The sequence below is a fragment of the Micrasema longulum genome, unplaced genomic scaffold, assembly GCF_059751315.1.
Source record: "Micrasema longulum isolate JH-2025_06_02 unplaced genomic scaffold, ASM5975131v1 h1tg000007l, whole genome shotgun sequence".
Classification (NCBI taxonomy): domain Eukaryota; kingdom Metazoa; phylum Arthropoda; class Insecta; order Trichoptera; family Brachycentridae; genus Micrasema; species Micrasema longulum.
This window is the reverse complement of record NW_028277215.1, coordinates 298,637-326,073: the sequence shown is the minus strand read 5'-3', so window position 1 is coordinate 326,073 and position 27,437 is coordinate 298,637. Positions and strand designations below refer to the sequence as shown.

General features: G+C 32.2%; 2 protein-coding genes across 5 annotated transcripts; one reads left to right on the top strand and one right to left on the bottom strand.

Moving 5' to 3' along the window:
• Window positions 1-213: 213 nt before the first annotated feature.
• Marf (Mitochondrial assembly regulatory factor) lies at window positions 214-16,702 on the top strand. The gene is made up of 13 exons (XM_088227520.1): window positions 214-423; window positions 2,488-2,791; window positions 5,839-5,962; window positions 6,477-6,639; window positions 7,491-7,721; window positions 7,813-7,920; window positions 10,775-10,928; window positions 11,061-11,377; window positions 11,456-11,663; window positions 12,335-12,567; window positions 12,945-13,127; window positions 14,638-14,834; window positions 15,105-16,702. Exons 2-13 carry the CDS (start codon window positions 2,587-2,589, stop codon window positions 15,307-15,309), a joined length of 2,328 nt encoding a protein of 775 aa, XP_088083646.1. The 5' UTR covers window positions 214-423; window positions 2,488-2,586; the 3' UTR covers window positions 15,310-16,702.
• An 820-nt stretch (window positions 16,703-17,522) lies between these two features.
• LOC148285766 (SAC3 domain-containing protein 1) lies at window positions 17,523-24,956 on the bottom strand. 4 transcript variants are annotated; one of them, XM_088227629.1, is made up of 8 exons: window positions 24,849-24,936; window positions 21,801-21,866; window positions 21,537-21,728; window positions 21,298-21,459; window positions 20,848-21,153; window positions 19,600-19,737; window positions 19,342-19,531; window positions 17,523-19,039 (listed from the first exon to the last, which is right to left on the bottom strand). In XM_088227629.1, the coding sequence occupies exons 2-8, from the start codon at window positions 21,851-21,853 to the stop codon at window positions 18,953-18,955; spliced, it is 1,128 nt and encodes a 375-aa protein (XP_088083755.1). In that variant the 5' UTR covers window positions 21,854-21,866; window positions 24,849-24,936; the 3' UTR covers window positions 17,523-18,952. The 4 variants fall into 4 exon arrangements, with proteins under 4 accessions (XP_088083755.1, XP_088083825.1, XP_088083897.1 ...); XM_088227699.1 differs by having other exon boundaries at window positions 21,537-21,748; window positions 24,849-24,915; XM_088227771.1 differs by lacking the exon at window positions 19,600-19,737 and having other exon boundaries at window positions 24,849-24,956.
• Between the last annotated feature and the right edge of the window lie 2,481 nt (window positions 24,957-27,437).

The following is a 27,437-nucleotide window of genomic DNA, read 5'->3' as shown; positions in this document are numbered from 1 at the left end:
CCAAATAAACGTGGATTTAAAATTATATATAAATATCTAGTTATAAATGGTGTTAAGCTGTAAAGATGTTATCTTATTTTATGTTTATATTTTATTAAATACTAACTTGTATATATTATATTACTTACACATGTGTGAATATGTAAAAAAAAAAACAAAACTCGACACTGGCCAGAACATCCGAGTTGAGAGGTGAAAAGGCCATTAAAAAACGAACGAACGAGTGAATATTAGGTGACAGGTGATCGGTGTGCCCATCTAACCAACGTGTTATCAATATGAACATAGTCCAATTTTTGGACTATAAAAAAATCTATGCATCTATGAATTTAAGCTCTGGTTTCTTTCCTCTTCAGGCCGCAGCGCACAAGTTTATTTGCCAAATATCACGATATTATGGGGTGTTAAAGTTTAAAACGACAGGTAGGATAAAATTATGTAATTCATATTAATCGTATCCTTTATTCCATGCTCCGACACGTTACAATGTTTTGCACGCAATTTTTACTTTTACGTTGTTATTCTAAAAATATCCCACTTTGACGTTTCGTGTTTTTATTTTAATAATGTATTTATGTTTTACATACGGAAGTTTAAAATTTTAATTTCAAGCCTTCTTCATTATATCCGAATCAAATAATGATATATTTTATAGCAGTAAACAGTCAACATTAAATATATTATTTTTAATTGGCCTACTGTATATAAATGAAAGATTCTGTCAGTAAATAATATAATTAGACCAATTCAATAATTAATTAAATTAAATTTGCGTTTCTTTAATAATAATAACAATAAAATATTAGTTTTACCTCTATAAATGTATCTGAAAATGAAGTTCAAAAAATAATGATGTCTAGTCTAATTGTTCCATGGGAACAGGTAATATCCCGGGAAAACTTTTAATCTACAGAAATACGTTTATTCTGACTCCATTAACATTTTCAACATAAGTTCTAGTACTGGAATTTTTCCGACTCATTTAATAGAAGCTCTCATAAGTCCTATTTACAAAAGTAGAGAAAAAACTACTATTGTCAATTACCGACCAATATCGCTTTTTAATATGATCTTTAAGTTAATCTAAAAAACAGTATAAAACCGTTTAATGATCTACTTGGATAAGGATCATATACTATCCAACTAACAATATGGCTTCAGACCCAAAATAGGAACACAAGCCCCGATCAGTTCTCTTACTTGGTACATTGTCCCAAACTTAGATAAAGGACATAAAGTCATCGGTGTATTTCTTTATCTTGCTAAAGCATTTGCCTTATCCGCACCTGATGGAACATAAGGTGCTGTAAGATAAAATAAATACAGCTTATTGCAATTATTTACCATAAAGTAAAGCGATCGACCTCACACTTCAGGTGCTAATTTAAAAATGATAAAATATTACTGTGTGATACGACCCATTAAACGATTGTTTCATGTTGACCATCCCAGGAATTCAACCCGGAGCTCCTATACAATGGCGAACGGTCCATGTAAGCGATTATGCACAGCTTTCCATTATATTTTATTATCGATATTAATATTTTATTCTAGTAGTATTTATGGAAAAAGAAAAATATTATTGCCAGCGATTGTATTTCACTCGAAAAATAAATACTAATATCTATAAAGCGTGGCCAGCCCAAAAATTTGGTTTAATTTTACACCGAAAACTGTAGTTTTCACCCGCCCGGACATATACACTTCATGCTCACTAATATCACTTCATTATTAATTCACCCATAAGGATTTATCAAATCTCTGTTTTGGTCTGGTATATTTAATTATCTAAAACATTATACATTGTACGTGTACCTACTAACTTAAATCAACAAGTAATTTAATATTCTTGCTTCTTTTACATTGTATTTATTGGAAAACATTCAATGTAAAAGTTTTTAAAAAGGAGAGCAAAAGATATTAAAAATCTGGATTGAAAAACTGGCCCCTACCGATCACGCATTTCGAGTGTTTATTTGGAGGATCTTTTAAAAATGTATTTACTATACTTAAATTCAATATTTGAATATTCATACTTTTTAGTTTTAGAATTCAATCATACACAAGTTAGTATCTGTGTGTTATAATAGTCGAGGTACCATTTTAATTAAAAATAATTTTTGAGAAAGTGTTTTACTTAATTTTCACAGGGAATTAATAATATAATATTTTTATTATATAAATATATTTACCGCTGCTAAGGATTTGAATGGAGATACAGTTTTCAGTTGAAAATGCTGAGAAATGAACAGGTCACTTTTCGATTATTTAAAAAAAAATGTAATTGCAACTTTTTATTTATAAATGTGAATTTTCATACTCAACAGTAAGTAATTTTGCTCTGAAAGAATATAAATATTTGATGTTATAATAGAGTGCACATCGTAAAAGAGTGTCTTCACAAGTTAGTTAGTACAGCTTTTCAAACGTGAAGTGTATTATTTTATCGTTAGTTTTGTTAATTATATATTTTTTTGCTTGTTTCAGTTGTTATCTGCATGCTGTTGTCCAAATTTTGTATGCAAATTTTGAGACAGCAACTCCTACTGCTTTATAAAGGTCTGATTTGATTTCCGGGCTGCTGCGATGGCGGCTTACCTAAACCGCGCTACATCCATGATGGGGGGAGATGGGTCAAACCGACTGGGATTATTCTCTAATGGCGCAACTCGCTCCATTACTACCACCACTGATTCCCCGCTGCAGGTGTTTGTACGCGCCAAGAAAAAGATCAATGACATTTTTGTTGAAATTCACGACTACACTAAGGATACCACAAATTTCCTTCAAGGTAAGTCCTGATATGGACCTGTTTTTTGTACATATCGGCAGTTTAGTAGCTATCTGCTTTCTACCTATTAACTTGCCATTCCGAATGTTATTCTACTTTTTTATTACAGTTTGCATTATGTAATGGGTTAAACAATCTGTAAAGTCATGCAGGCTATAATTGTAAAGTAAATAAATAAATATTTCAGACCTAATACATATTTAATTTATTTCAATGTTGGACATAGTTTGATATGTTTGTAATGAGCTGTTTTTTTACGTTTAATCCTTAAAATTGATTAATAAATTAGCTGCTGATGTAATTGTAGACAAAGAAATAAAAATTTGTTTCTTTTTTGGGTGATACTGTGTCTGCTGGATTTGTTCCGACGTTTCGGCTACCATTGCACGAGCCATCTTCAGGGTAAACTGAGTGTTTTGTAGAAAAAAGTATGTGTTTAAGTACTAGAACTTCTGATTCGCATCATCATCCAGCCCAAAAATGAGGATTAATAAATACATTATTAACAAGAGCGACACGAATATGCGAAGATTCCGAAAAGGGAGAGGAGGTCAACAAAATTACAGATGCGTTGGAGCATAATGGGATATAAGAAGCAGCAAATTGACAACATTTCCAATTCATTTCATAGCTTAATTTGAAAATGTATTTTTCTAAAGTGTATTTTTGTAATTATATTTCTATGTAAATAATATGTGTATGGAAAAATAAACAAATAAAAAAAAAATAATAATAAAAAAAAATAAAAAAAAATAATTACAAGCTACAAAGAAGAACAAGGAAGAAGATATTACAAGAGGAACTGCATACCTACCATATGTACAGAATGTTACTGACAGGATAGCCAAAGTGCTGAAAATACAAAATATTGGAACAACGTTTGGGACTGTGGGAAAAATAAAGAACCATTTATTGAACCCAAAAGATAAGAATCCCCTGGAAACGGAAACTGTTTATAAACTAAGTTGCCAAGGATGTGATAAAGTGTACATAGGTCAAACTGGGCGCACAGCATAGAAAAGGATTGACGAACACAAAAGAGCGTGTAAATTTGGGCATCCTGACAACTCTGCAATAGCGGAACACTTTATTGACACCGGACATTTTTTCGCCTTAGAACCGAAAATTTTTCATAAACCCAGTAATTACAGTGCACGAATAATAAAAGAGGCAATTGAAATACACAGACGCCCAAATAACGTAAACAAAGACGACGGGCTGAAATTAAACTCAACATGGTTCCCAGCACTACATACTACAAAAATGAATAGAAATGTGCCTACTGCCGACTGCGACACGGTACAAATTATTAGTACTTAAACACATACCTTTTTTCTATAAAACACTCAGTTTACCCTGAAGATGGCTCCTGCAATGGTAGCCGAAACGTCAGAACGAATCCAACAGACACGGTATCACCCAAAAAAGAAATAAATTGATAACAGTGACCGTGAAAACCTTCACACCTATTTAAAGAAATAAAACTTGAAAAAAATTGTAGTAAACATGGAAACAATACGAGAATATCAGAACAATATCATATACAACATTCTAAAACACAATAGTCAAGACTAATAAACCAGGGGTGGAAATAAAACAATTAAATACCAGACAAAACTAAACAGGAGGCGCGGACAACCTTTACGATAGGTTTTAAAAATATTATCATTAACAATAGAATATGAATTTAAAAAAGGTTTTTTTTGTTAAATGAATGTAATCCGTTAGGCTTTATAAATACATTTCAAATAAAATTTTTCAAAAATAATCTTATATTATTTAGAATAGTGTTGACATTTTTTTCTTTCGAAATTCAATATTGAATGAGTCAGATAGGGTTAAATACAAATGGGTTTTCATATTTACAACAAGTTTAGTTTTAAAACTGACTAAAAATATTTTTTTATAAACTCCGTACATTCTATTTACCCCTTGCAATATTTATGGCATTTAAAATGAAGCTTATTTATTTATTTTATTTGGCCATTCAACAAGAATACATAAATACAAAGTAAGACAGAATTACAAAGGAAAAAGTTAAATGCCTCGCACAATAATCATAGAACGACAAAAGTGGTAACAGTAACTATCTGTAATAATTGTTTTTATACTGAATCTGTCATAGTAATGTTATTTATTTTGATAAACTTGGAGTGTAATCTTTTAACACATTGAATTACTATGTGCATTTGCAAAATAGTATCTTTTATTTTAAAAATTACAACTATTTTTAATTGGTGCATAACATAGGTCAATGTAAAAAAGTAAACCCGGGAGTGTGACTAAATTAAAAGAATCGTATTGTGAACTTCATGTAATGGACACACAATAAATTTTGATGCTCCATATGATAATGTCGATATTGTCGCTTGATAGTGAAGTATTCGCTAGTATAGTTCCGGCGGCACTTCATTATTGAAGCGCCTTTGTTTCCCTACACTTAGCTGTCAATATCTGCGGAACTTCATGAGCGTACAAATGTCAAAAGTGCCATCATACATTGCCGGTGGTATAGCTTATGTGGTTTTAGCATTTTATTTTTAAATTTCAGTGACATTATTCAGTCACTATGGTAAACAAGGAATTAATTACATTTCTAACTATTATTTGTTTTTCATTTTGTGGTTAGCATGTTAACTATCATGGATGAAGTCCTGGTTTAGTTTTTGAAATATTTCATGTTTTACCCTAGACTGTAATTTGAATTGTAATTGTGAAGTGATACGGTTATTGGTGGTCCCGTCAGATATATGAATCTTGTGGCTTCGAAATATCAGTTTTCCTGATTGTGTCTTGGTAATTTAATAATCAGATCTGCAATACTCTTTATCTTGACGTGCATTGTAAAATTCAGATCAATACATTATTTATAGACGGGGACAAAATAAACATTTGTGCAATATGTTATGTGCAATTCATCCATACATAATTTTGTATTTGTTATAATGGTTATGTAATCTGTATTCCAGGCAAACTGGTATAAATATTTATACTATTTTTAAATACCTTCTAGATAAAAATATTAAGGTAATTATTTTTGATTTCAGATATTGAAGACAAGTCAATAATTGAAGATGAGAAACTCCGACAAGTTGATGCGTATGTGGGAAAAGTCAAGGCCATTAGAGATGTTTTATGCAGGGATCATATGAAAGTGGCGTTTTTCGGAAGGTTTGTACTTCCTTTTTTTTGCCTGTAATATTTGTTATATAATTTTTAATTTCACCAAAACAGGCCAGGAGGCCAAATTACAGTTGCGAATTACAACACAAAACACGTAGGCTCGAGAAAAATCACATTTTTCTGTTCTCATCTGTGAGGCTGCCAATTTTTGATAAACCCATTTTTGCCATGTACCCTTCAAAAATTTACTCATTCATTCAAAATGCAACAGAGTCAACAAACAATTTTAAAATATTATATATTTCTGTATCTAAAAAAGTGAACAGTATGACATTGTATGTCTATTTAAATTTGCACTTTTTTTAATGAAACCTCTAGCCAAATTGTTTGATAAATAATTTTAGAAATTCCAATATTGTAAATATGAAGGTACTACTCCGCATAAGAAACCTCAAGCGGAAAAATAGTTTAAATGAATAAGGATACATAGTTTCGATTTATGTGTAGAGGAAAATTATCCATATTATAAAGTACAAATACAATACGTGTTTGTTTGTTACAGGACAAGTAATGGTAAAAGCACGGTAATAAATGCAATGTTACACGAGAAGATTTTACCGAGTGGAATCGGACATACCACCAACTGCTTTCTTCAGGTAGAAGGCTCAGACAACAATGAGGCATATCTCATGACAGAAAATTCTGATGACAAGCATAATGTTCAGGTATGGTTTGTTTATTTTAATATGATTTTATGTATTTTGCTCATTTTGTATGTTTTTGCTAATCATAAGAATTATCCAGATAAATATAATCTATTATAAACTGCATCAGCTCGTGGTTCTGTGGCTATTACTGTGGACTTACAGATCAAAGGTCCGAGGTTCGCACCCCGCTCTACCACAACTTCCTTCCCATTTCCTAATAGAGAGTTATTTACAACTCGTTGAAAATGGCCATTAAAGTGGAAATATTAGGTTAAAACATAAGAACCCAAATGTTTCTTTTAAAAAAAAAAAATTGATCAGTGATGACTGATTTGAAACTTTTTTTTTCTTTGTTATGGACAGATAAAGTTTGATTGCGTCAGGGAATTTTGCATGTAAACACGCCTTGATTTGCCAATGAGGAACTTCAGCCGTGCGGGAAATTGGATACAAAAAATGTTTTCTTATGCGTGGTAAAAATTAGAGCATTAAACTACACGGAAAAGTTTCTTAAAAATGTATTAAAAAATATATATGTATATTTTCATAAAAACGAACTACTTTGAATGACGTCACTAGTTCACATGAATCAACCAATGATAAGAGAGTTGTGGAAGATTTACGATGTACTTACCGTCAATGGACCAAACGGCAGAACTAACCGAGAAGAAGGGGAAGAAAACTTGAGACGTCACACGCAAATTAATTTCAGAAATACAAAACTTTAAAAAAATCATAGCGCTGATAATACGATACATAAATGATTTTTTTTGGCTTAGTTTAATAGTTTTTTTAACAAATAAAAAAAACCTCTGAACTTCCTCATTCAGTGCAATATTGTGTAGTTACATAATTTGTTCTGATTTCAGTCTGTGGGTCAGTTAGCACATGCGTTGTGTGATTCCCGCCTACAGGAATGTGAGTTGGTGCACATATTCTGGCCGAGGGAGAAGTGTGGTCTCCTCAGAGATGATGTTGTGTTCGTAGATTCCCCAGGAGTGGACGTGACACCAAATTTAGACGAGTGGATTGATAATCATTGTATCGACGCTGATGTTTTTGTCCTGGTAGCGAATGCTGAATCTACTCTCATGGTTACGGTAAGACATTATATACTTTAGTTAGGTGTATACTGCTAAGCTTATATAAAAAATAATTAAGAATCACATTTTGTGTTTTTTCTGTTTTTAGGAAAAAAACTTTTTTCACAAAGTATCATCCAAGCTTTCCAAACCAAACATATTTATTCTCAACAATAGGTGGGATGCATCTGCTTCGGAACCCGAATTTCTAGACCAGGTATACAAATAATACATGAAACATCTTTATTTTAATGTAGATTATGAAGCTGGACAACCAAAGTAATTCCTATAAAATTATTTCTATTCAAAAGCTTTGCGATGAGCAGCAGCAGGTCAGTAAATATTTTCAGGATATTTCCGGTACACTGCTTTTCTCTAATAAGTTATTATTACATTATACTATGTAGATATATTAACAGTACATTATAATGTTCACCCAGCTTTCAATGTGGTTTTCAGATAAAAAGTGCTTTTATGTAGTAGAACATATTTTTATTTCACGATTTGCACTTCATATTTTCTTAAAATTGGTTGTCCTTCATTAGCGCTGTCTCCATTAAAGCATTGCTAATTTCACGAGGAATGTTGCTTTGGCTTGTCATTATTTTCACAACATTGTGATAGTAATCTAAATTCAGTGGAATCTTCTAAAGCCTTTTCCATTGTAAACACGAAATTATTTGGTGGTAAACCAACATAAAATATTTCCTTGAACAGATTCCATTTTACCTAAATAGAAACTAGGTACACGCAACGTGGAGGCATTCATTCAAATGCCATTATTATCAGAGTTTTACCTACCATTAAAACTCTTATTATGTTTCTATTGATTTCTGGAGTCCATATTATGAGAGATCTGTCGTGTTATCTCCTGGTGACCGGGTGACACCTTAATTTGATATTAACCGGTTGAAACAGGCTTGCTAGAGAGGAATCTTTTGAGACTGTATGATTTAGTGACTCTTTGATAATATTTTCTGAAGGTATTTTCAGTTTTCCAATTTCCTTTCTCTAATATATTATCAATTGGGTAGTTTTCTAACCAATTGAGGGGATGCGACCGCTGAACGTGTACTGCCGAGAGTAGCTTCCTCTCCAGCCATTTTCAGTGTGGTCTTTACCCATCCTCCTATAATGGTTCTTGTAGCAGCTTTTAAAGGGCCCCTAGTGCTTATAAACAGGCTTTTGAGGTTATCTACTTCCGATCTCCGATCCTTTGACAATTCTACTAGTTTTCTTATCCAAAAGACCGGGCTTATGTTAGGTTCCGGTGATTCTAAAAGTTTCCAGCTGGATTGCTGGTGTGACCTGCTGTGCCTGTGCTGGTGTCTGTCTTTGATCCGAAAGACTGATGTAGGGTAATGGAAGTATCTTCGTCCTGCAGGTTTCCTTCCGAGATATTTAGTAACGTCAAGTCATGTACTCTCCGTCCTGATGAGAGCAGCAATAGTGTTCCAGCCACTGTACACGAGATCTCATATAGGGAGTTTAATTTAGGACTATTTTTACATAGCCAGTCCTTTACAATCTGTGGATTTTAGAATGTAGATTTTAGAAGAGTAGATTTTGCCATGCCTATCGCTTTCAGGGTATGTTTTACCAAAAAATTAGAACCAAGACTTTATTCAGCCGTTGATTTACAGAACGTTGCTATAGCTGACTTATGCACCAGTATAGTCTTACATGACAATTTCTCCTCAATAAACAACTGTGCCAAGTACCTGGCCACCTGGTTTGCAAAAGGTTTGTTAGGATGGATATTGTTCTTTGATGCCCAGCGACACCACCTGTCCCAAGCTGGCTTATAAGTATTTAGTGTCGAAGTTCGCCACCCTGATAGAAGTAAATTCTTCTCCTCTGGATTCCATCTGTTCAAAAAGCTGTCCCACCCCCAATTTTCCATACTTCTATTTCCAGTCCTTGGATTTTGGGTGGAGGTTTGCTGGTCGATGTGTCGATTAGTACAGATTCCAAGTTGGCTATTTTCAATGGCGGTGTTAATGATCAGCGTATTAAGTCTGGTCGCCAAAACGCTCTCGGCCACCTCGGGACTGCAAGGAGAAAGGTTCCGGTTGCCTTATTCAGGTGTGCTAGGATTCGTGGTACTAAGTTTGGCGGGGGAAATATCCAGGCAAGAATGTAATCCCAACATTGACTGAAAACGTTCTGAAAGATCGCGCACGAGTCTGCAATCTAATCTAAAACATATGTTGAGTCACGTGTGCCGTTTTCGAAGCAAACAGGTCTATATCCGGTTGTCTGAAGTAATTGAACATTAGTTTGGTGGCTGCTGGTAAAATGTGCCATTCCGAAGGTGTTTTTCCCCAAGACAGGTGATCTGCGTCTCCGTTGTATTTTCCAGGAAGAAACTGCGCTGTTGTGAGATATCCCACTCGTCTGTAAGGATCAGGAGGTCTTGGGTCAGATTTAAGAGTGTTATGGATCTGGTGCCTTCTTCCTTGGAGATATATTCGACTACTGGTTTGTTGTCCGATTGCACTAAGACTTCTGAACCGGAGAGATTGTGGGCCGAGTGTCGAAGGGTTGCAAGCACTGCGAACAACTCTTTCTGGTTTGAATGCCACTTTTTCTGTAGGTTGGTCCACTGACCCGACAAAGTTAAATCGTCTAAACTTGCTTCCCAAGCCAGGTCTGAGGCGTCTGTTATCAGGAAATGGCTGAAAATTTCCTTGTGAATAGTGTTTGACGAGTTCAAGTTTTCTGTCCACCATTCTACCTCCTGCAAGCACTCCTCGGTCATTGGGACTAACTTTCTTGGCGGAAGGTGCTTCAGCGATTTTCTCGCTATCTGCAACTGTCGGCAGTGCAGTCGTCCTCTTTTTACCACGAAGTTGGCAAAGTTTAACCTTCCTGGGAGACTTACCGCTTGCTTTAATGAACATCACCGACAAAACAGTATCGCTCGAAGTGATTGGTGAATGATCAAGAGTTTTGAACGATCATAATATATTATGTATGTACGTATTTTTTTATGTTTTTACACTGCTTAAAAAAAAATTATCTAAAATTTTATTTTTAATTCATTATAATTTTCTTAACTATTGAAATAGGTAAGAAGCCAACATGCAACTCGCTGTGCAGATTTTCTGGTTAAGGAGTTGAAGGTGTGCACACCGAAAGAGGCTGAAGAAAGAATATTTTTCATATCAGCAAAAGAAGCCTTGTTAGCACGTTTAAAAGAAAAGGAACAAAAACCTGCCAACTGTGAGTAAACTTGTTCTAATTCACACTAATATTCATCTTTTAATTTTATGATTCCGTTACAACTAAGATCCCCTTCTAAATATGTAATTATAATTTCATGCTGCAAAATAATTAGCTTTTGGTGATTTTCAGCTGGGGCCTTAGTAGAGGGCTTCCAAACTAGGTATTTTGAATTTCAAGATTTTGAACGCAAGTTCCAAGAATGCATCAGTATGTCAGCCGTGAAGACTAAATTCGAACAGCACTCTCAACGCGGTCGGTCGGTGACCACAGATATACGCGCCGTATTGGAGAGTGTTCATGACCGCGCTAGTGCTCTCAGAACGGAGAAATTGGAAGAAAAGAAGAAGCTGCATGAAATGCTCAACGACACAGAGCAGCAGCTCATGTTTATCACCAGGGAGATGAAAACTAAAATTCGGCACATGGTAGAGGATGTAGAACAAAGAGTGAGTGAGATAGATGATCTGACTTCCAAATTTATATCTATGTATGTAATATTTTTCTTATAACAATTTTCTTTTCAGGTCTCAAAAGCTTTGAATGAAGAAATTAGAAGACTTTCAAATCTGGTAGATGAGTTCAATTTGCCATTCCATTCTGACCAGCTTGTTATCAATGTTTATAAAAAAGAATTACATTCTCATGTTGAAAGTGGTTTGGGATCCAATCTTAAAGCTCGGCTTTCAACTGCAGTAGCATTAAATATTGAATCTGCACAGCAAGAAATGACAGGTATATTAATAAAGTCAAATAATTATTACGTCCAAATGTTTGCAGTCAGGCTGGATCTCCTCCCTAGGGAGTTATTCAGATCTAAATTTGTTGCAACAGAGAGGAAAAACATTTTTGAGAAGGGAATATGGAAGTCTAGGCGTTTACAGAGCTTATGACCTGTCATTGGCTGGTTTAAGTGACCACTTTACTCACTGTGTAACATTTACCATTATGCCCATGTTTAAACATCCACATTACCTCAACTCTTCTATCTGTTGACTTTTGTAAAGTAAAAGAGCTGAAACCTGAATCATGTAGGTAGATTCATCCGGCTGAACCTACTAGCCAACGCCTAAAAACACATTTTCAATTTTTATATCTCTAAGTTTGATCAACAATGTTTTGAGTATGTCCAAATGTTTGCAGACAGGCTGTACCTCCTCCCCAAGGAGTTATTTAGATCGAAATAATATTTTCCCTCTCCGTTGCAACAAATTTAGAATGATTATGTCCATTAAGTCCACTTATATTTATTTAGCGGAGATTGCCCCGACTCAGTACTTTGCTTTGAGGTTGTGATTTAATATTCATTAAAAGTTTACTAAGCGCACATGAAGTTCCTATTGTAAATAAGATTTTACTTTTATTATTATTTGTATATGTATTTACACAAAACACTATATTTACAGATCGGCTAATCAGTTTGATACCAGAGGAAAAGAGAGCTGCGGGCGGAGCAGGAATATCAGCTCGTCGTGAACCATTTCAAGTTCTCTACCGTTTAAACTGTGAGAATTTGTGTGCAGATTTTCAAGAAGATTTACAATTCAGATTTAGCTGGGGCATTACAGCAATGATCCAACGTTTTCAGGGAAAGAATTCACACAGATTAGCCATTAAAAATTATGTACCCAATGAAAATGTATGTACAAATATGTGTTTACCTCTTTATTTAAGCTACTAATAGTATCTTATATTAGTTTAAAGGTACATGCAACTGCCTTTTCTTCAAAATCTACAAATAACTTATTTTAACAATACTCTTCTACATATGAGAAGGTCCTTATGAAAGTAATATTTGTGTTCCAATAATTTGCTTAGTTTTTATTTTGGGGATATTTTTTTAATGTGTAGGTGTAACTCTTCATTACATTCAAAATTATGAACAAAGTTAATATTAGAAAAATTAATAATATGAATGTTCTTAATATTAAAATTTATTTATACTTTTTTTTAAAATTACATTTATTGTAACATGTATTTTAATTAATGCTTAAAATATGAAAATGTCATTTTCAGGTACCGAGACCATTAACTTCACCATCAGACTCCATAGATATGAGTATGACCCCTTACAGCGCAGTAGCACCAGCGAGTCAAATTGGTCCTCTTTCAGCTGACCAGTGGGCAATGGTGTCTAAAGTGGCGTTGACTTCATTTACCTCTCACGGAACTATGGGCGGACTTTTGATGGCAGGATTCGTAAGAAATATACTACGTGCAATTATTGCGTTGATTTATGCATACGCCAACATAATACACATGTCCTTAGGCTTCTTTATAACTTATCAGTGCGAAGCTGACTGGAGTGGGCCTTTCATTCCGGTGCCCCGACAGTTAAAGTACATACTCGGTTATGTTGGAGATGGTTCAGAATAAATTTATGATTTCATTTTTCTGTATGTTCCCGATAAGACTACCTCAGAAATCGTCAGCTGTTTTATCTACCCACTTTCAGGACCTGTCTGACAATGACAAATGCCAGTAGGAAAAGCAATACCCCTTGACTCAACTTTTATCCTTACATATCACACCCCCCTGTCCATGGTGTCACACTAAAACTATGAAAAACTGAAGATTTTAACATTTGCAATTTTCGACCACAGATTGATGTAAAACAATGTACTCAATATAATTATACTGTAATATATATTCAATAACAACAATTATTTATTAAAAAATATCTTTAATTATTGATAATTTTGAGACTTAATAAATATGTTATAACCGCCACATTTCATATTATGGCAGTCTAGATGATAACATTTGACTATAGATAACTGTCATGTTAGTGCGACATTATGCACTCCATATTTGGTTATGTATAATAAACTTTTTAGTTTGGCTCAGTTTTACTACATCCCAAATTCTATTAAATGTCATTCTCAATTCACAGTTTTTTAAGCTTATTTTTACCCTTGGGGGGGGGGGGGGGGTGCAATATATGTATCGCATCACTGAAATAAAGTTTACGAGAGAATAGCCTTCTTTTACTATAAACTGCGGGGTATTCTTAGCTTACCAAATAATTTCCCAATTTCTTGCTTTTTTAAACAAATTCTTTATAACTTCTTTAATATTTTATATTATGTTTACTCCTGTATACATATGAAATTAAAACTAAATAGATAATTATGCGGGCAATTATATCGCGGGGCAATTACTACAACTAAATAAAATCAGCATTTTTGAAATAATCACTAAAAACACATTTTTAGTATCCTCCTCTTCTTTTTTTTGTGACTTTTCTAGCTATTGTCGGGTTTTGTTTTTATTTTTTGTATTTGTATTTTGTATTTATTTATTCTTATTTAAGAAGGTAAACATGAACAGAAAATATAAAAGGAAAAATAATGAAACCCACTAAACCGCGAAACCGGCTTGTCAGCAGGTTTCTTATTATTCCTTTACAAAGAAAAAAGTTAAGAGAAATTATATAATTCTCTTGGATATTTACTCAATTTTATGTTAGTAATTTACATATACAAGTTAATATGTTAGTATGTATCCTCCATGAATACTACAAATTAACAAGTCTTGTATTCAAATCATCATAATATTATTTAAATGCATCACTACTTGTCTATTTGTAGCATTTATAGAGGAAGACACAAAGATATTTGTCAGTGGTTAACAAATAAAAAACTGACTGAAGTTACCTAGTTGTAGTAATTACCCCACGTCATGTGAAACTAAGTTATTTTGCTTTTAGGTGTTGAAGACGGTTGGTTGGAAGGGGATAGCGGTGACTTGTGCATTGTATGGCTCCCTTTATGCTTATGAGCGCCTCACATGGACAAACAAAGCTAAGGAAAGATTATTCAAGAGACAGTATGTGCAACATGCCACAAGAAAATTACGGCTGATTGTTGATCTTACTTCTGCTAATTGCAGTCATCAAGTACAACAGTAAGTTTTTTGTTTTATACAACAGGTTTTACGAAGCCCATTTCAGCGCAGAATATTTGGGCTCGAGATTTTATTGAATTTCTATTGCTATTGAATTGAACCCAGAACACTCGTGTGTATAGGCAAGCTATGTTAATAAAAATATTATATTCATTAATATAGTTATGTAACATTAAATTATCATGGATTGAAATAATCAAAAAAATAAATCCTATCATGTTTATCGCCGAGGTTTGACGTCTAATTTTATTAAAACATTGTTTATTCCAGACAGCTGTCTTCAACCTTTGCTCAGTTATGTCACCTGGTGGACGAAGCGAGTGGAGAGATGGACAGTAAGGTCCATGAGTTAGATATCTCATCCCAGATGTTGGAGAAAGCGGCCACATCCGCTAAAAAACTTAGAAATACGGCAAATTATTTAAACAATGAACTTGACTTGTTCAATGAGGCCTTTCTCAAACTTAACCAATAACTTTTGGTGTATATAATATTTTTAGCAATGTTCTTTTTGTAATATGTCAGTAAACCATAATGAATAAATAAGTTAACATTTAGTAAATAATGACTAGTGAATTGTAGTGAAAGGAAAATGTCCATATTTTTTACTAACAATCCATTTCCACTTTCCATAGTGAAAAATGCAACTAGTCATCCAAAATTAGTTAACCAATTAACATTAAATGTTGATAGGATAAATTTACCATCCCTTTGTTGCAATATTATGGTGATATTTTATTCTATATTTTTTTCAGTAATTTTAGTATTTATGGAAATGACTACATATTTATTTAATAGTATCTTTAAATTGTAAAAAGTTTTTAACGTTACCTCTAAACACAATAAAATTAAGGTATTCTCCATCGCTGTTGTAATTTGTTAATCTTAATGACCCCCGAGAGGGTGAAATCCAGTCTTTTGTCTATGAACATTTCGACAAACTCAAATATTGTAATGAAACCAACTGGTCCAAGAAGAAGTTAAAAAATTGAAAAATTGTTTTCAGGCGTTGCCTAGTATGTGAAATAATTCAGTCAGATGAATCTCTTCACAACAATAAAGGTTTCGGCTCTTTGACTTCACTAAAATCAACAGATGGAAGAATTTAAGAAATATGGATGTTCAAACATAGGCAAAATGGTGAATGTTACACAGTGTGTAAAGTGGCCACTTAAACCAGCCAATGACAGGTCATAAGCCCTGTAAATGCCCTGACTTCCATATTCCCTTATTTAAGGTATTCTCCATCCCTGTTGTAATTTGTAAATCTTAATGACCCCCGAGGGGGTGAAATCCAGTCTTTTGTCTATGAACATTTGGACAAACTCAAATATTGTAATGAAACCAACTGGTCCAAGAAGAAGTTAAAAAATTGAAAAATTGTTTTCAGGCATTGCCTAGTATGTGAAATAATTCAGTCAGATGAATCTCTTCACAACAATAAAGGTTTCAGCTCTTTGACTTCACTAAAATCAACAGAAGGAAGAATTGAAGAAATATGGATGTTTAAACATAGGCAAAATGGTGAATGTTACACAGTGTGTTAAGTGACCACTTAAACCAGCCAATGACAGGTCATAAGCCCTGTAAATGCCTTGACTTCCATATTACCTTATTTAAGGTATTCTCCATCCCTGTTGTAATTTGTGAATTTTAAAAGATTTTCATTACTAGTGAATGAGTTTACCAATGTTTTACAAACATCACAAATGTTTTGCTTTAATTCAATATTCACAAAATGTATTACCATTTATACGATATATAACATGAATTTTAAAGAAACATTGTTAAATAATTGAAATTATTGTTCGCTTGATTTTTTTTTTAGGATTGTAAAGAACTGTTGTTTAATAAAATAAAATAAAACATTTTGTCTTTTGCTGTTTCTTCCATCAAAATAAAACATAAAAAAATAAAAACAGGTGGAAATCTATATACATAATTTATAGTTCCATTCTACCAAAACCGAATTAAAAAGGATTTTTCACTGTTGAGCATTTAAAAAAGAGATATAATTGATAGCCACACATTTTATAAAACTGATATCGAGGAATCTTTCCTTCTGGTTACTTAAGAATAGATAGTATACTTTGAATTAAATTCACCTCAGCTCTATCTTAACCGTTATAGGGCCGACGAGCGCCATCGCGCTCATGGCGGCCTCCGTGGTGCAGTGGTCAAGATGCTTGACTCGCACACGAAAGGTTCCGGGTTCGATTCCCGGTGAAAACACAAAAAATAAAATGTGATTTTTCTCAAGCCTGGGTGTTCTGTGATGTAATTCACCACTGTAATTGGGCCTCCTGGCCTGTTGCGGTGCAAAAAATAAATAAAAAAATTAAAAATAAATGTAAAAGTTTTTTTTAAAGAAAATACGGAAAGAATTTTTGAAATTAGGTAATTTTTGAAAGAGATGCATTTTTTCAAGATAAGGGTAAATGACATCAAAAACAAGTTTTCTTTGGCATTCAAAATTATATATGGGTAAAGAATAATGGCACTAAAAGGGTTAATCTTCAATTATAATAATGAAGGTTAATCAATCTCTTTAATCTGATTGGGTGAGTTTACATGACCCATCGATTTTAAAAGGCAAATCATTGTCATATTTTTATAAATAGTATAATGTATTTGGTATTTAAGGTGAATACTAAAAATCAAACATTTTAATTGCAAAGAAACAACACATTAGAATTCATGATACATTTTATTAGCAGTAATGAAAAATAATATTACGGGATTTTATTTTATAAGAATGATTGTCAGATGGTCCCTGGCAAAGGTGGTTACTTAGTTTGTGCATAAGTACAGTGCACTGCCAAGTAAAAAATATAAATACATCATTTATAGTAATAATATGCAATACAAATGAATGAGGATTAATTGCAACATTATACTCGTATGTATTTTTTATTTAATATTAGCGCCAAAAGATCCAGCATGATCAACTTTAGCGGATGACTTTCTTATCTTGTCATCTCACCTATGCGCTGATTGTCACCGTGCATATTTTGTTTTGCACGAGCTTTAACTCTAAATTTTTATGAAAAATACAAAATCTTGTGAAACCGCTTGAACGAGGTTGACTATGTATCATATCAGTATATTATGCATTAGAGGGAGAAGAAAATGTACATAATGATATGTAGTTCCCTTGTAACCTAACTTTGAATATGCGTATTGACAGAATATTGGTAAGAATATATGTGATTTAGTTACGTACAATGTTATTGAGTATAAAATAGTATGCAAACATTTATGGCGGAATTATGCTGTCATTGCGCATATTGTCTATTCAATTTTAAAATATCCTCAATGCCAATACATAAAATGTGCAGGAGAGCAATATTTTCGATTTCGACTTTATCATGTGGGTGAAATTTATTCGGCTGAAGCATTTCACCTACTAGGCAACGCCTAAAAACATTTTTTAAATTTTCTTAGTCTTATGCCAATTAGTTTGATCAACAATGTTTTTAGTATGTCCAAATGTTTGCAGACACGCTGGATCTCCTCCCTAGAAAGTTATTTAGGTTTAAATAATGTTCATCCCAGATGAACGTCACACACATGATAAAGGTTTCAGCTCTTTTACTTCACGGAAGTCAACAGATGGGAGAATTTAGGAAATGTGGATGTTTAAACATAGGCAGAATGGTGAATGTTACAGTGTCTAAAGTGGCCACTTAAACCAGCCAATGACAGGTCATAAGTCCTGTAAATGCTTAGACTTCCATATTCCCTTCTCAAAATGTTTTTTTTTCCTCTCTGTTGCAACAAATTTAGATCTGAATAACTCCTTTAGGGAGGAAATCCAGCCTGTTTGCTAACATTTGGACACACTCGAAATATTACCGATTGAATTTCATTTTGAAAAATATTTGCTCTCAAATACATATTTCGATATAATAATCATTTAACATTTATAAGATTTTTATGTCTCATCTGTTAAGGTTTAAGATTACAAATTATTAAATGCATTATACACATAACACAACAAAACCATTACTAAATTTCAAAATTTTACTTTCATTTTATTTTTTTTAACCTAAAATACGAACAATCATTCTATACTTTTTCACAAGAACACAAAAAAGGAAAAATGAGATAATTAATATCTATGAAGTAATGTCAATAAGAAGGTAATTTTCTATATTTTCTTGAGATATGAGTTCATCAAGAAAATTATGTCTCTTCAGAGGAATCTGAAAAAACAAAACAATTATATAAATAGGTAATATATATCTTTTGAATTATAATACTGAAAATAAAAGTTTTTTATTAATTAATAAAAAAATTTAAAAAATGTATTCATAAGATTTACCCAAATATTAAAATTTGGGGCAATATTCTTTTAGTCATAAAAAACGTGTTAGAAAATTGGAAACAAGTTGTAGAGTGGAGTTCGAACTTCGGATCTCATGATCCGGAGTCCGCTTTTGGGATCTTCAGAACCACAACCCGTCTCAATATAAATATTATGTAACAAAGTAAACATTTAGCTTACCGGCTTATCATTTTTTTTGTAAGAATCTTTTAAGAAGCACACATTTTCTCCATCAACCTTAATATTATAATGCTTACAGTCTTCAACTATATCTGAATAACATTCATAGAAAATATTATTTTTAATACTCTCAATTGGGTAACTGAGAATTTTACTATTGTATGCGTGGCACATGACTTCAAGAGCAACCCTAAAAATAATTGGATATAACAATGTTTTCTTACAGTTATTGTGAGTAATCAGAGGCATAAAATGTACCTTCTAATGGTTGGTAGGTGCAAAATGGCAACACTCATTACGATAGTTGGCAGACTTTTCATTAACTGACATTCTCTAATCCAATTTTTTGTGATGTGGCACATAGATATTGTGAAACATGTTTTCAGTAAAGGAGTCCTGTAAATGTTTTCCTGTTTATATAGTGAAATTGATTATGCAAAAGAAAATTCAAAATATGAAAAAAGATTTCTTATATTTTATCAGAGGTTAAATGTTTTTGAGAATTGAATCCAACGAATACTTGAAGATGGACATGTCAAGAGTAGGATTAATCGGTGTGCGTACATGATAATATGTATGAATGTAGAGGAAGCGAGGTCTGTATGCAAAGAAAGAGTGAGATGGCATTTTATCCTCTCTGCCTACCTAAATATACGTATTACAAAAAATATATAAATCCAGATTACTATTTGATGTAAATTTTATAAATGACTTTGTTTACAACATTAATTTGTATTATGTCCACAAATCAGGCACAAATAAATAATTGAATTGTGCCCACACAGAAGGGAATATACCATACAAATGTAAAACAAAAAACAGCTTTAATTAAACATAAATTGTATATATAGCAACAAGTTACCATTGAAAATTATTGAATTTTATGAAATAAGCATTGTTTTATTTAAAAAAAAAACAATAAATTTGACTTGATCTTTGCCTAAAAGTTTTTGTTCAATTACTCAAAAAAAAAACAAAATCACATATACCCTCTACATGGGAAATATCACATACTACGAATACCAATAAAAATATGTGAAATAGATTTAGAAAAAAATATTGTATTTTTAAAATCAATATGGTTATTCTGAAAAAAAATTTTTCATCCATAATTTATGAAATTAAATTGTTATAAGATACGCCTCCACAAAAACACGATAAGATAAGACTTGACAATCGTGACGTCAAGATTCGTGAAATAAACGACGGTCTTAAATAGAACCGTTTAAAAACGGTCTCAAATGATGCTAAAAATGTTTTTGTGGGAATTCAAAAATATTTTTTATGCTTTTTTACTAGACAGTATTTCATAGTCCTTTATTAATTCATAATTGTAAAAACCTGATATTTCCCTATTCAATTATTCAGACGTGTAAACAAGAAGAGGTAAATCCAAAACATAGCTTTTATGGTTTGTGTTTAAAGAAATACACTGGTGGATGACTCTATGGCAGAATGTGTTTAATAAAATACATTGAATTGGATTGTATAAATGTTTTAACTCACTTAAATTTTACTGGCGTTTTTAGATACCTCTCCACAGCATGGATATCTCCAAGATTACTCACTATGTAAATAGCTTCCACTATGGAACGTTTGGATACAACTTCTTTGGCATAAAAATCCAATTGAGATTTGCGAGAATCTTTCAGAGTTAGGGAATCCATATCTGATATCAAATCACATGAAGCGAATTGGTTACCATATTTGTATTCTACTTCATCGTAACAAACTAGTAATCGCTTTAGATACTCCAAAAAGTGTTTTTTATTCAAAACTGGGTCGTAATTTGAAATCTTTTCTTCGCATAGTCTAAAAATGTAAACTATTTTTACTAAAAATAATATATTTAAAATAAAATACTTTTTTTAAAGTTTTGCGGTCTTTAGACCAATGCATGTATTTTCATTTTCCATAGCATAATAATTAGAAAGTTCATTTTTGAAAATATCTTACTTGTAGCTGAATATAGCATGGAATCTTACAATCGGTTCTAAAATTTTTATGCAATCTTCAGATGACAAAGATTGAATAACCATATCTTGCTGGATAGACCGCAATCTATCAACTATGAAGTCATATTTACAAATGGTGCTAAATCTGGGATCATTCAGTACACTAAAAAAAGAAAAATAGATTTTGATAAAAAGATTTGACTTAATTAATAACACATTTATATATTGAATTAGCCTTACTGAGTAAATAAATATTTGATGGTTTTTATTAGAACTTCGGTTGGTCGTAGTTGATCAGGACAAGCTAAATTTATACCAGCAGCCGATCGGCAGAAACATTTAACCATTCTATATGGGTCAGCTTGTGGTAACTTATATGTTTCTGTCCCGGGTAAAATTTCTAATGGATGGAGCAATTTTTCCCGTTCCCGCCTAAAAAATAACCCATTTTGCTATCAATATTGTCAAAAGACTGTATTAAAAATATGGTTAAGTTGAACGAACATTTCTATTTCCTGAGCTGGACACATGTTATAGCAATTTCCTTTAGTACTCATGTTTAACTGAGATCTGAAAATAAAAATGTATCAAGATCATTGTAAAAAAATGTACAGAAAGTAAAAAGAAATTCATCACAAGTTCATAAGCATAAATATTATCCACATATTATTATTATAGTCAGCCATTGTTTCAACAAAAGTTATCAACTCAAAAACATTATTATTTTTTTCGATTAATATAAGCAGGTTTTTTTTTCAATATCTACTACTACCATCACGCAATTTCCCAATAGGAGTAGGCAGAGAGGATGGACCGCCACACACATTTATCCTGGAATAAGTTCCTAGTTTCTCCCACAATCATGCATCTTGTCATACATGCCCTTCGGTTCTGCCTGCTTTTGACATGATCAGACTTAAGATTTTGATTTATCTGATCATACCACATCTTCCTTGGTCGTCCTCGTCCCACGTTACTGTCATTTTTGCCATGTTTATTTGTTTTACCATTCTGTCGTCATCCATTCATTCTACATGACCAAACCATCTCGGAGACCCTTTCTTAATCTTATCAATTATACTTGACTCAGATTTACACTCTCGTCTGATTTCATTATTCGTAACCCTGTCATACATTGATTTCCCACACAATCAACTAAGAGATCGCATTTCGATCGCGTTAAACACTGCTTTCATCCTTCCTCTGCCAGTTCCATGTCTCACTTCCATACATAAGTGTTGGGACTAAAACTCCGTTGTGATTGTTCGATTGACATATTTTTACTAACAATTACTGTGCTTAGTTCGCCGCCGTTCATTTTGTTGCCTGCATTTATTTAATTAATGTATTTCTATGAGCAAAGTAGAATTATGAAAAAAAGAAATAGTTATGAACTTGAAATATGCACTAGAAAAATCTGCATTGCTTCACACCGTCCTGGTTTTATCAATTACAAATTCCTTTTTTTTTTTTTTTTTTCTCGATTACTAGATATATGTGTATTCTGTGCCTTGTTCCCTGGCCTATTTTTAATAAGTGTAAAGTACATTTTTTCTTTAATTCATATTTTTCAATAGTTTTTTAAAACGTCTCTTAATTTGAATAAATGCATTTTATATATTTAATTATTTTTTAATATCACCCATAAAAATAATCTTACAATATTTATAAATAATCAAGATTCTTGTGATTATTTGGAGTGGCAATAATTGAGTTAGTGTATTGAGTACAGTTATGCTAAATAAGTTGAAAAAATAATATTTCATTTGTCTATGTAATTTGTCTCTACTACCATACAAAATCTTTATAGAATATCTCAAGGCACATTTCAAAAAATCATGTTGCCAATGCGTAGTGAAAATCTAAAATACTGTATTTAACTTAAACTTTTCAGAAGTCGTCCGTCCTGTTCATTCATTAGACAATTACTTTTAATTGGGATTCGTGAGATATTTCAAATATAATGTTTAAGCATAGTTTTAGAAATTAAAATCTGAAACAATATTATGTGATTTTTTTAGGCTAAATCAAGTTAATGAGTAGATACAAATGTGTATATGTACCGTGGGCGAATCAAAAATAAATAATAAATACAATAATATTTTACCATACCGTTTGCCTACCATGCAAGAGATCTTCGGTTCGATTCCTGACATGGTAGACATGAAATATTTATTTAAAAAAGTGTTTTTACACTTGAATATTTTAGTCCCTGGACTGGTATCTGAAGCGTAAGACTGCTCATCTTACCTTCATGTAAGAAAAATGTTCAAGATACGCTGCAATTGGTGTACCAATGCAGTGCCCTATGCACCATTAGGTGTGGAAAGGGAATAATGAATGAAATGATAATATTTTATCGAGTAACACTTCTCTACCTAAAGAACACCACACTATGCTAATGCTTTTGCCACAAACTGTCCGGGTCCTAGTTATAACACCCACTGAAATAGTGAGAGCTCAGAGTAACGAGGAAATATTCGCTGAGAGTTAAATTTATGGTTTTCTCCATACATTTATTTACCTTTATAACGAGCTATTTCTCGGACATACGGAACAGAAATATTGTCAAAAATTACACAAAAACTCTTCAATAAGAAGTAAAAGACCAAAGCCACCAGGCGTCGGGATTGAATTATGTCTTAAGTACCTAATTGGATTTTTTGCCTCTTTGTAATTTACAACTTCTTTTGTAGTTTATGAATGACATGCTTGTTTTGGGGGTTTTTCAGAGTTTTTGATGCTCTATGCTTACTTCTATGCATAATAAATATTAAGAGTGGGTGATGTCATATCATTTCTAGAGCAGATTAGTTAGAGTTATAAACATGTCTACTAACAAGAGGAAGTGTCTGTCAATTCGTGAAAAAGTGGCAATTATTTGTGAAATACAATGTGGCGTGAAAAATGTTGAAGCATGTTAAAAGTTTTCTCTATCCTTATTCAGTGTCAACATTGTAGAAAAATAAGAATGTTTATTTATCTGCTATGTTTGTAAACATTTATTTTAATTTTCCTCAACAGTCTTATTTTAAAATAATCTGTATGAATTCTATGTATATTTATGACGTATTTAGTGGTTGTATTAAAAAAAACCTTTCTCTGGTATAGCGAGTAATGCTTATAATGATCAAATTCAGTCAGTCCTATCTACTTTGTAATAACCGAGTTCGAATGTGTTACTAAAACCAAGTATATCTGACAATTTTGTAAGAATTATAAAAAAAAACCGTTATAATTGGTAGCATTATTAGAAATACAAATTATTGACAACAATGATGAATTTATCGAGTTTAGAACCAATATGAATTCTGAGGTTATTTACTAAAAACTAGCTTTTCAGTACTGTTTTTGATAATATAATGATAGTATTGTTTTTTTTGTTCTTCTGCTATGTAATAATAATTTATTTATCTTGCTCAATTTTAAAAAAAAATGCATTTCACATGGCACAGAATTTTGTTAATTTAGACCAAAGCATTTATTTTCAATACCGAGAAAGGAAGAAAAATATGTATGTTAGGTAACTAATTAAATTGTTTTCATACTTACATTATTGTTTGAACACAAAATAATATATTATATTCATGACATTTTTATATGTTTTGACAATTTTGACATTTGATTTTGACATTTACTACTAGAGATGCTGATTCATTCGAATGAAAATAATCGAATGTATTCGATTACTAAATTCATTTGAATGCAGTAATTCATCGAGTGAATTAGTAATTTCTACTACTACTACCATCACGCCATTTCCCCGTAGGGATAGGCAGTGAGAATGGACCGTCACACACGTTTATCCTGGCATACATTCCTAGCTTCTTCCACATTCATACATCTTGTCATAGATGCCCTTCGGTTCTGTTTACTTTTGACATGACCAGACTTAAGATTTTGGTTTATCTGATCATGCCACGTCTTCCTTGGTCATCCTCATCTCTCGTTGCCGTTCGTTTTCACCATATGTACTTGTTTTACCATTCTTTCGCCGTCCATTCGTTCTACACGACCAAACCGTCTCAGAGACCCTTTCTTAATCTTATCAATCATATTTTACTCAGATTTACACTCTCGCCTGATTTCATCATTCGTAACCCTGTCATACATTGATTTCCTACACAATTGTTTAAGAGATCGCATTTCACCGCGTTCACTCGGCTTTCATTCTTCGAATCAGTAACGAGTGAGTGACGAATGAACTAATGAATCTTGAAAATTTCAATCATAAGCTAAAATAAGCGAATCTCCGGTATCCATTGAATGCCGAAAATGAATGATTCATTCCATTATAAATTTATTCGATTATTTCATTCATTCAATTATTGTACTAATTATTCGATTATTTCATCTCTACTTATTATCTCTACTTATACACCATAGACTATAAGATTTTACGTAAACAATATATTCCATAATTTTATTATTATAATATGGACCACAGTTGTTTTTTTAGGCAGTGCCACTAAGAAAAAAAATGCACTTGCGTTGGGTATAACGTATAACCATTGCAGTAAAAATAAATTGTAAGTAACAAAATATGTTAAAAATTATAGTATTGACAATAGAGTACGAATTATAAAAGAAAACATATTTTGTTGAATGAATGTAAAAATCCGTAAGGGTTTTTAAATTAATTTCAAAGAAAAAGAAACTATCAACATCGATCTCAAATAACAAAGTTAAAACAATCACACGATATTATACGGATATTTAAAAAAAGTTATACGGATTTGAATTATGGTATAGGGTAGAGTGGTATATGTTACAAAAATGTTAAAAAATATTTATTTTGTTACCGATTACAATGTTTTAAAAACGAAATATTGTAAATTAGAAATACCTACTGTAAAATATAAAAAACAACGTAGGTTCCTGTTAAAAATCATCAAATAAGCAATAACAAAAAATCTCTTAAAGGTCTGGTGACGTCCAGGGTACACATGCAAAAACATAAGTAATTTGAAAACGGAAGTAAGACTTTCATCAACAACTCGTGAATTTATTAGTAACGATGAAAAAAACGGCAGCGGCTAGCCTAAGCTAATTAAATTATGTATTGAAGATATTGCTACAATAACTCTTTTTTTAATGAACTCATGGCTAGTTTTTTTAACATGCTAATCCATATTATAATTGAAGGCATTGAAAGCAAAGATAGCAAACTCCCGTTTTGGTGTTTTCGAGAAAAATAACAAAAACTGCTACACATTAGCCAAAGAGAGTCTTCATGTTAGAAATGTTATTTTCACTAAACTTAAACTTTAAGATAATAATAAATTAGCTTTAATAGAAACACGAATTCAAAAAACCTTCTTAATATTTGTATGGCACGGCCATTTTGAAAATTTAAATCTCAAGCTTGTCATTGGTCGAATAAAATGGCTGATGGATATTGCCATGCTTCCAAATACTATTTTCAAACCATCAGAACCATACTTTTGCAACTAAACTCACGATTTTTATAAAAATAAAGTTGACAAACAACAGAATGACATAACCAAAAAAAAAATTTTTTTTGGAGGTTGCTATTTTTGCTTCCAATGCCCTCAATTATCGTATTCAACGGAGGCCCCGCTGTACACAATAAATATCTTTTTTGTATGATTTAGTCCTGTGTTTGCTTTCGTTTGCTTATATGGCGGCCCTCATACTGCTCCAGGATTTTAATTTAATTTAATCAAAGAGAGGATAGTAATTTAAAACTCACAAATCGAAAGCTTCAAAAGTTGATAAGTTCTTTTTTTTTACTGATTAGTCATTTCATTATTTTACGTACCTACCAGGTATGTGCGGCGACAGTTAATACTCGTAGTCATCGACTTTTAATACACATAGACTCGCCCTATAAAATATTGAAAAAAGTAGTGTCACAAAAACGTAGGTACCCATAGTTTCCAAATTCGTTTATTTACACGAGATGCATTCAAAGAGAATGCATATCTGGTTTAAAAAATGTTTAAATATTAACAAACAATATTCGTTTTTGATGTATTGCAATCCGATTTTTTCCTCAAATTCTTTATAATTCATAGACATTTTTACTGGATTTTGGGAAATGCAAAAATATTCCCTCAAATTTATAGTATAATATTTTTTAAAACAATATATTCTACAGTGATCCCTGTCAGTAAGAAG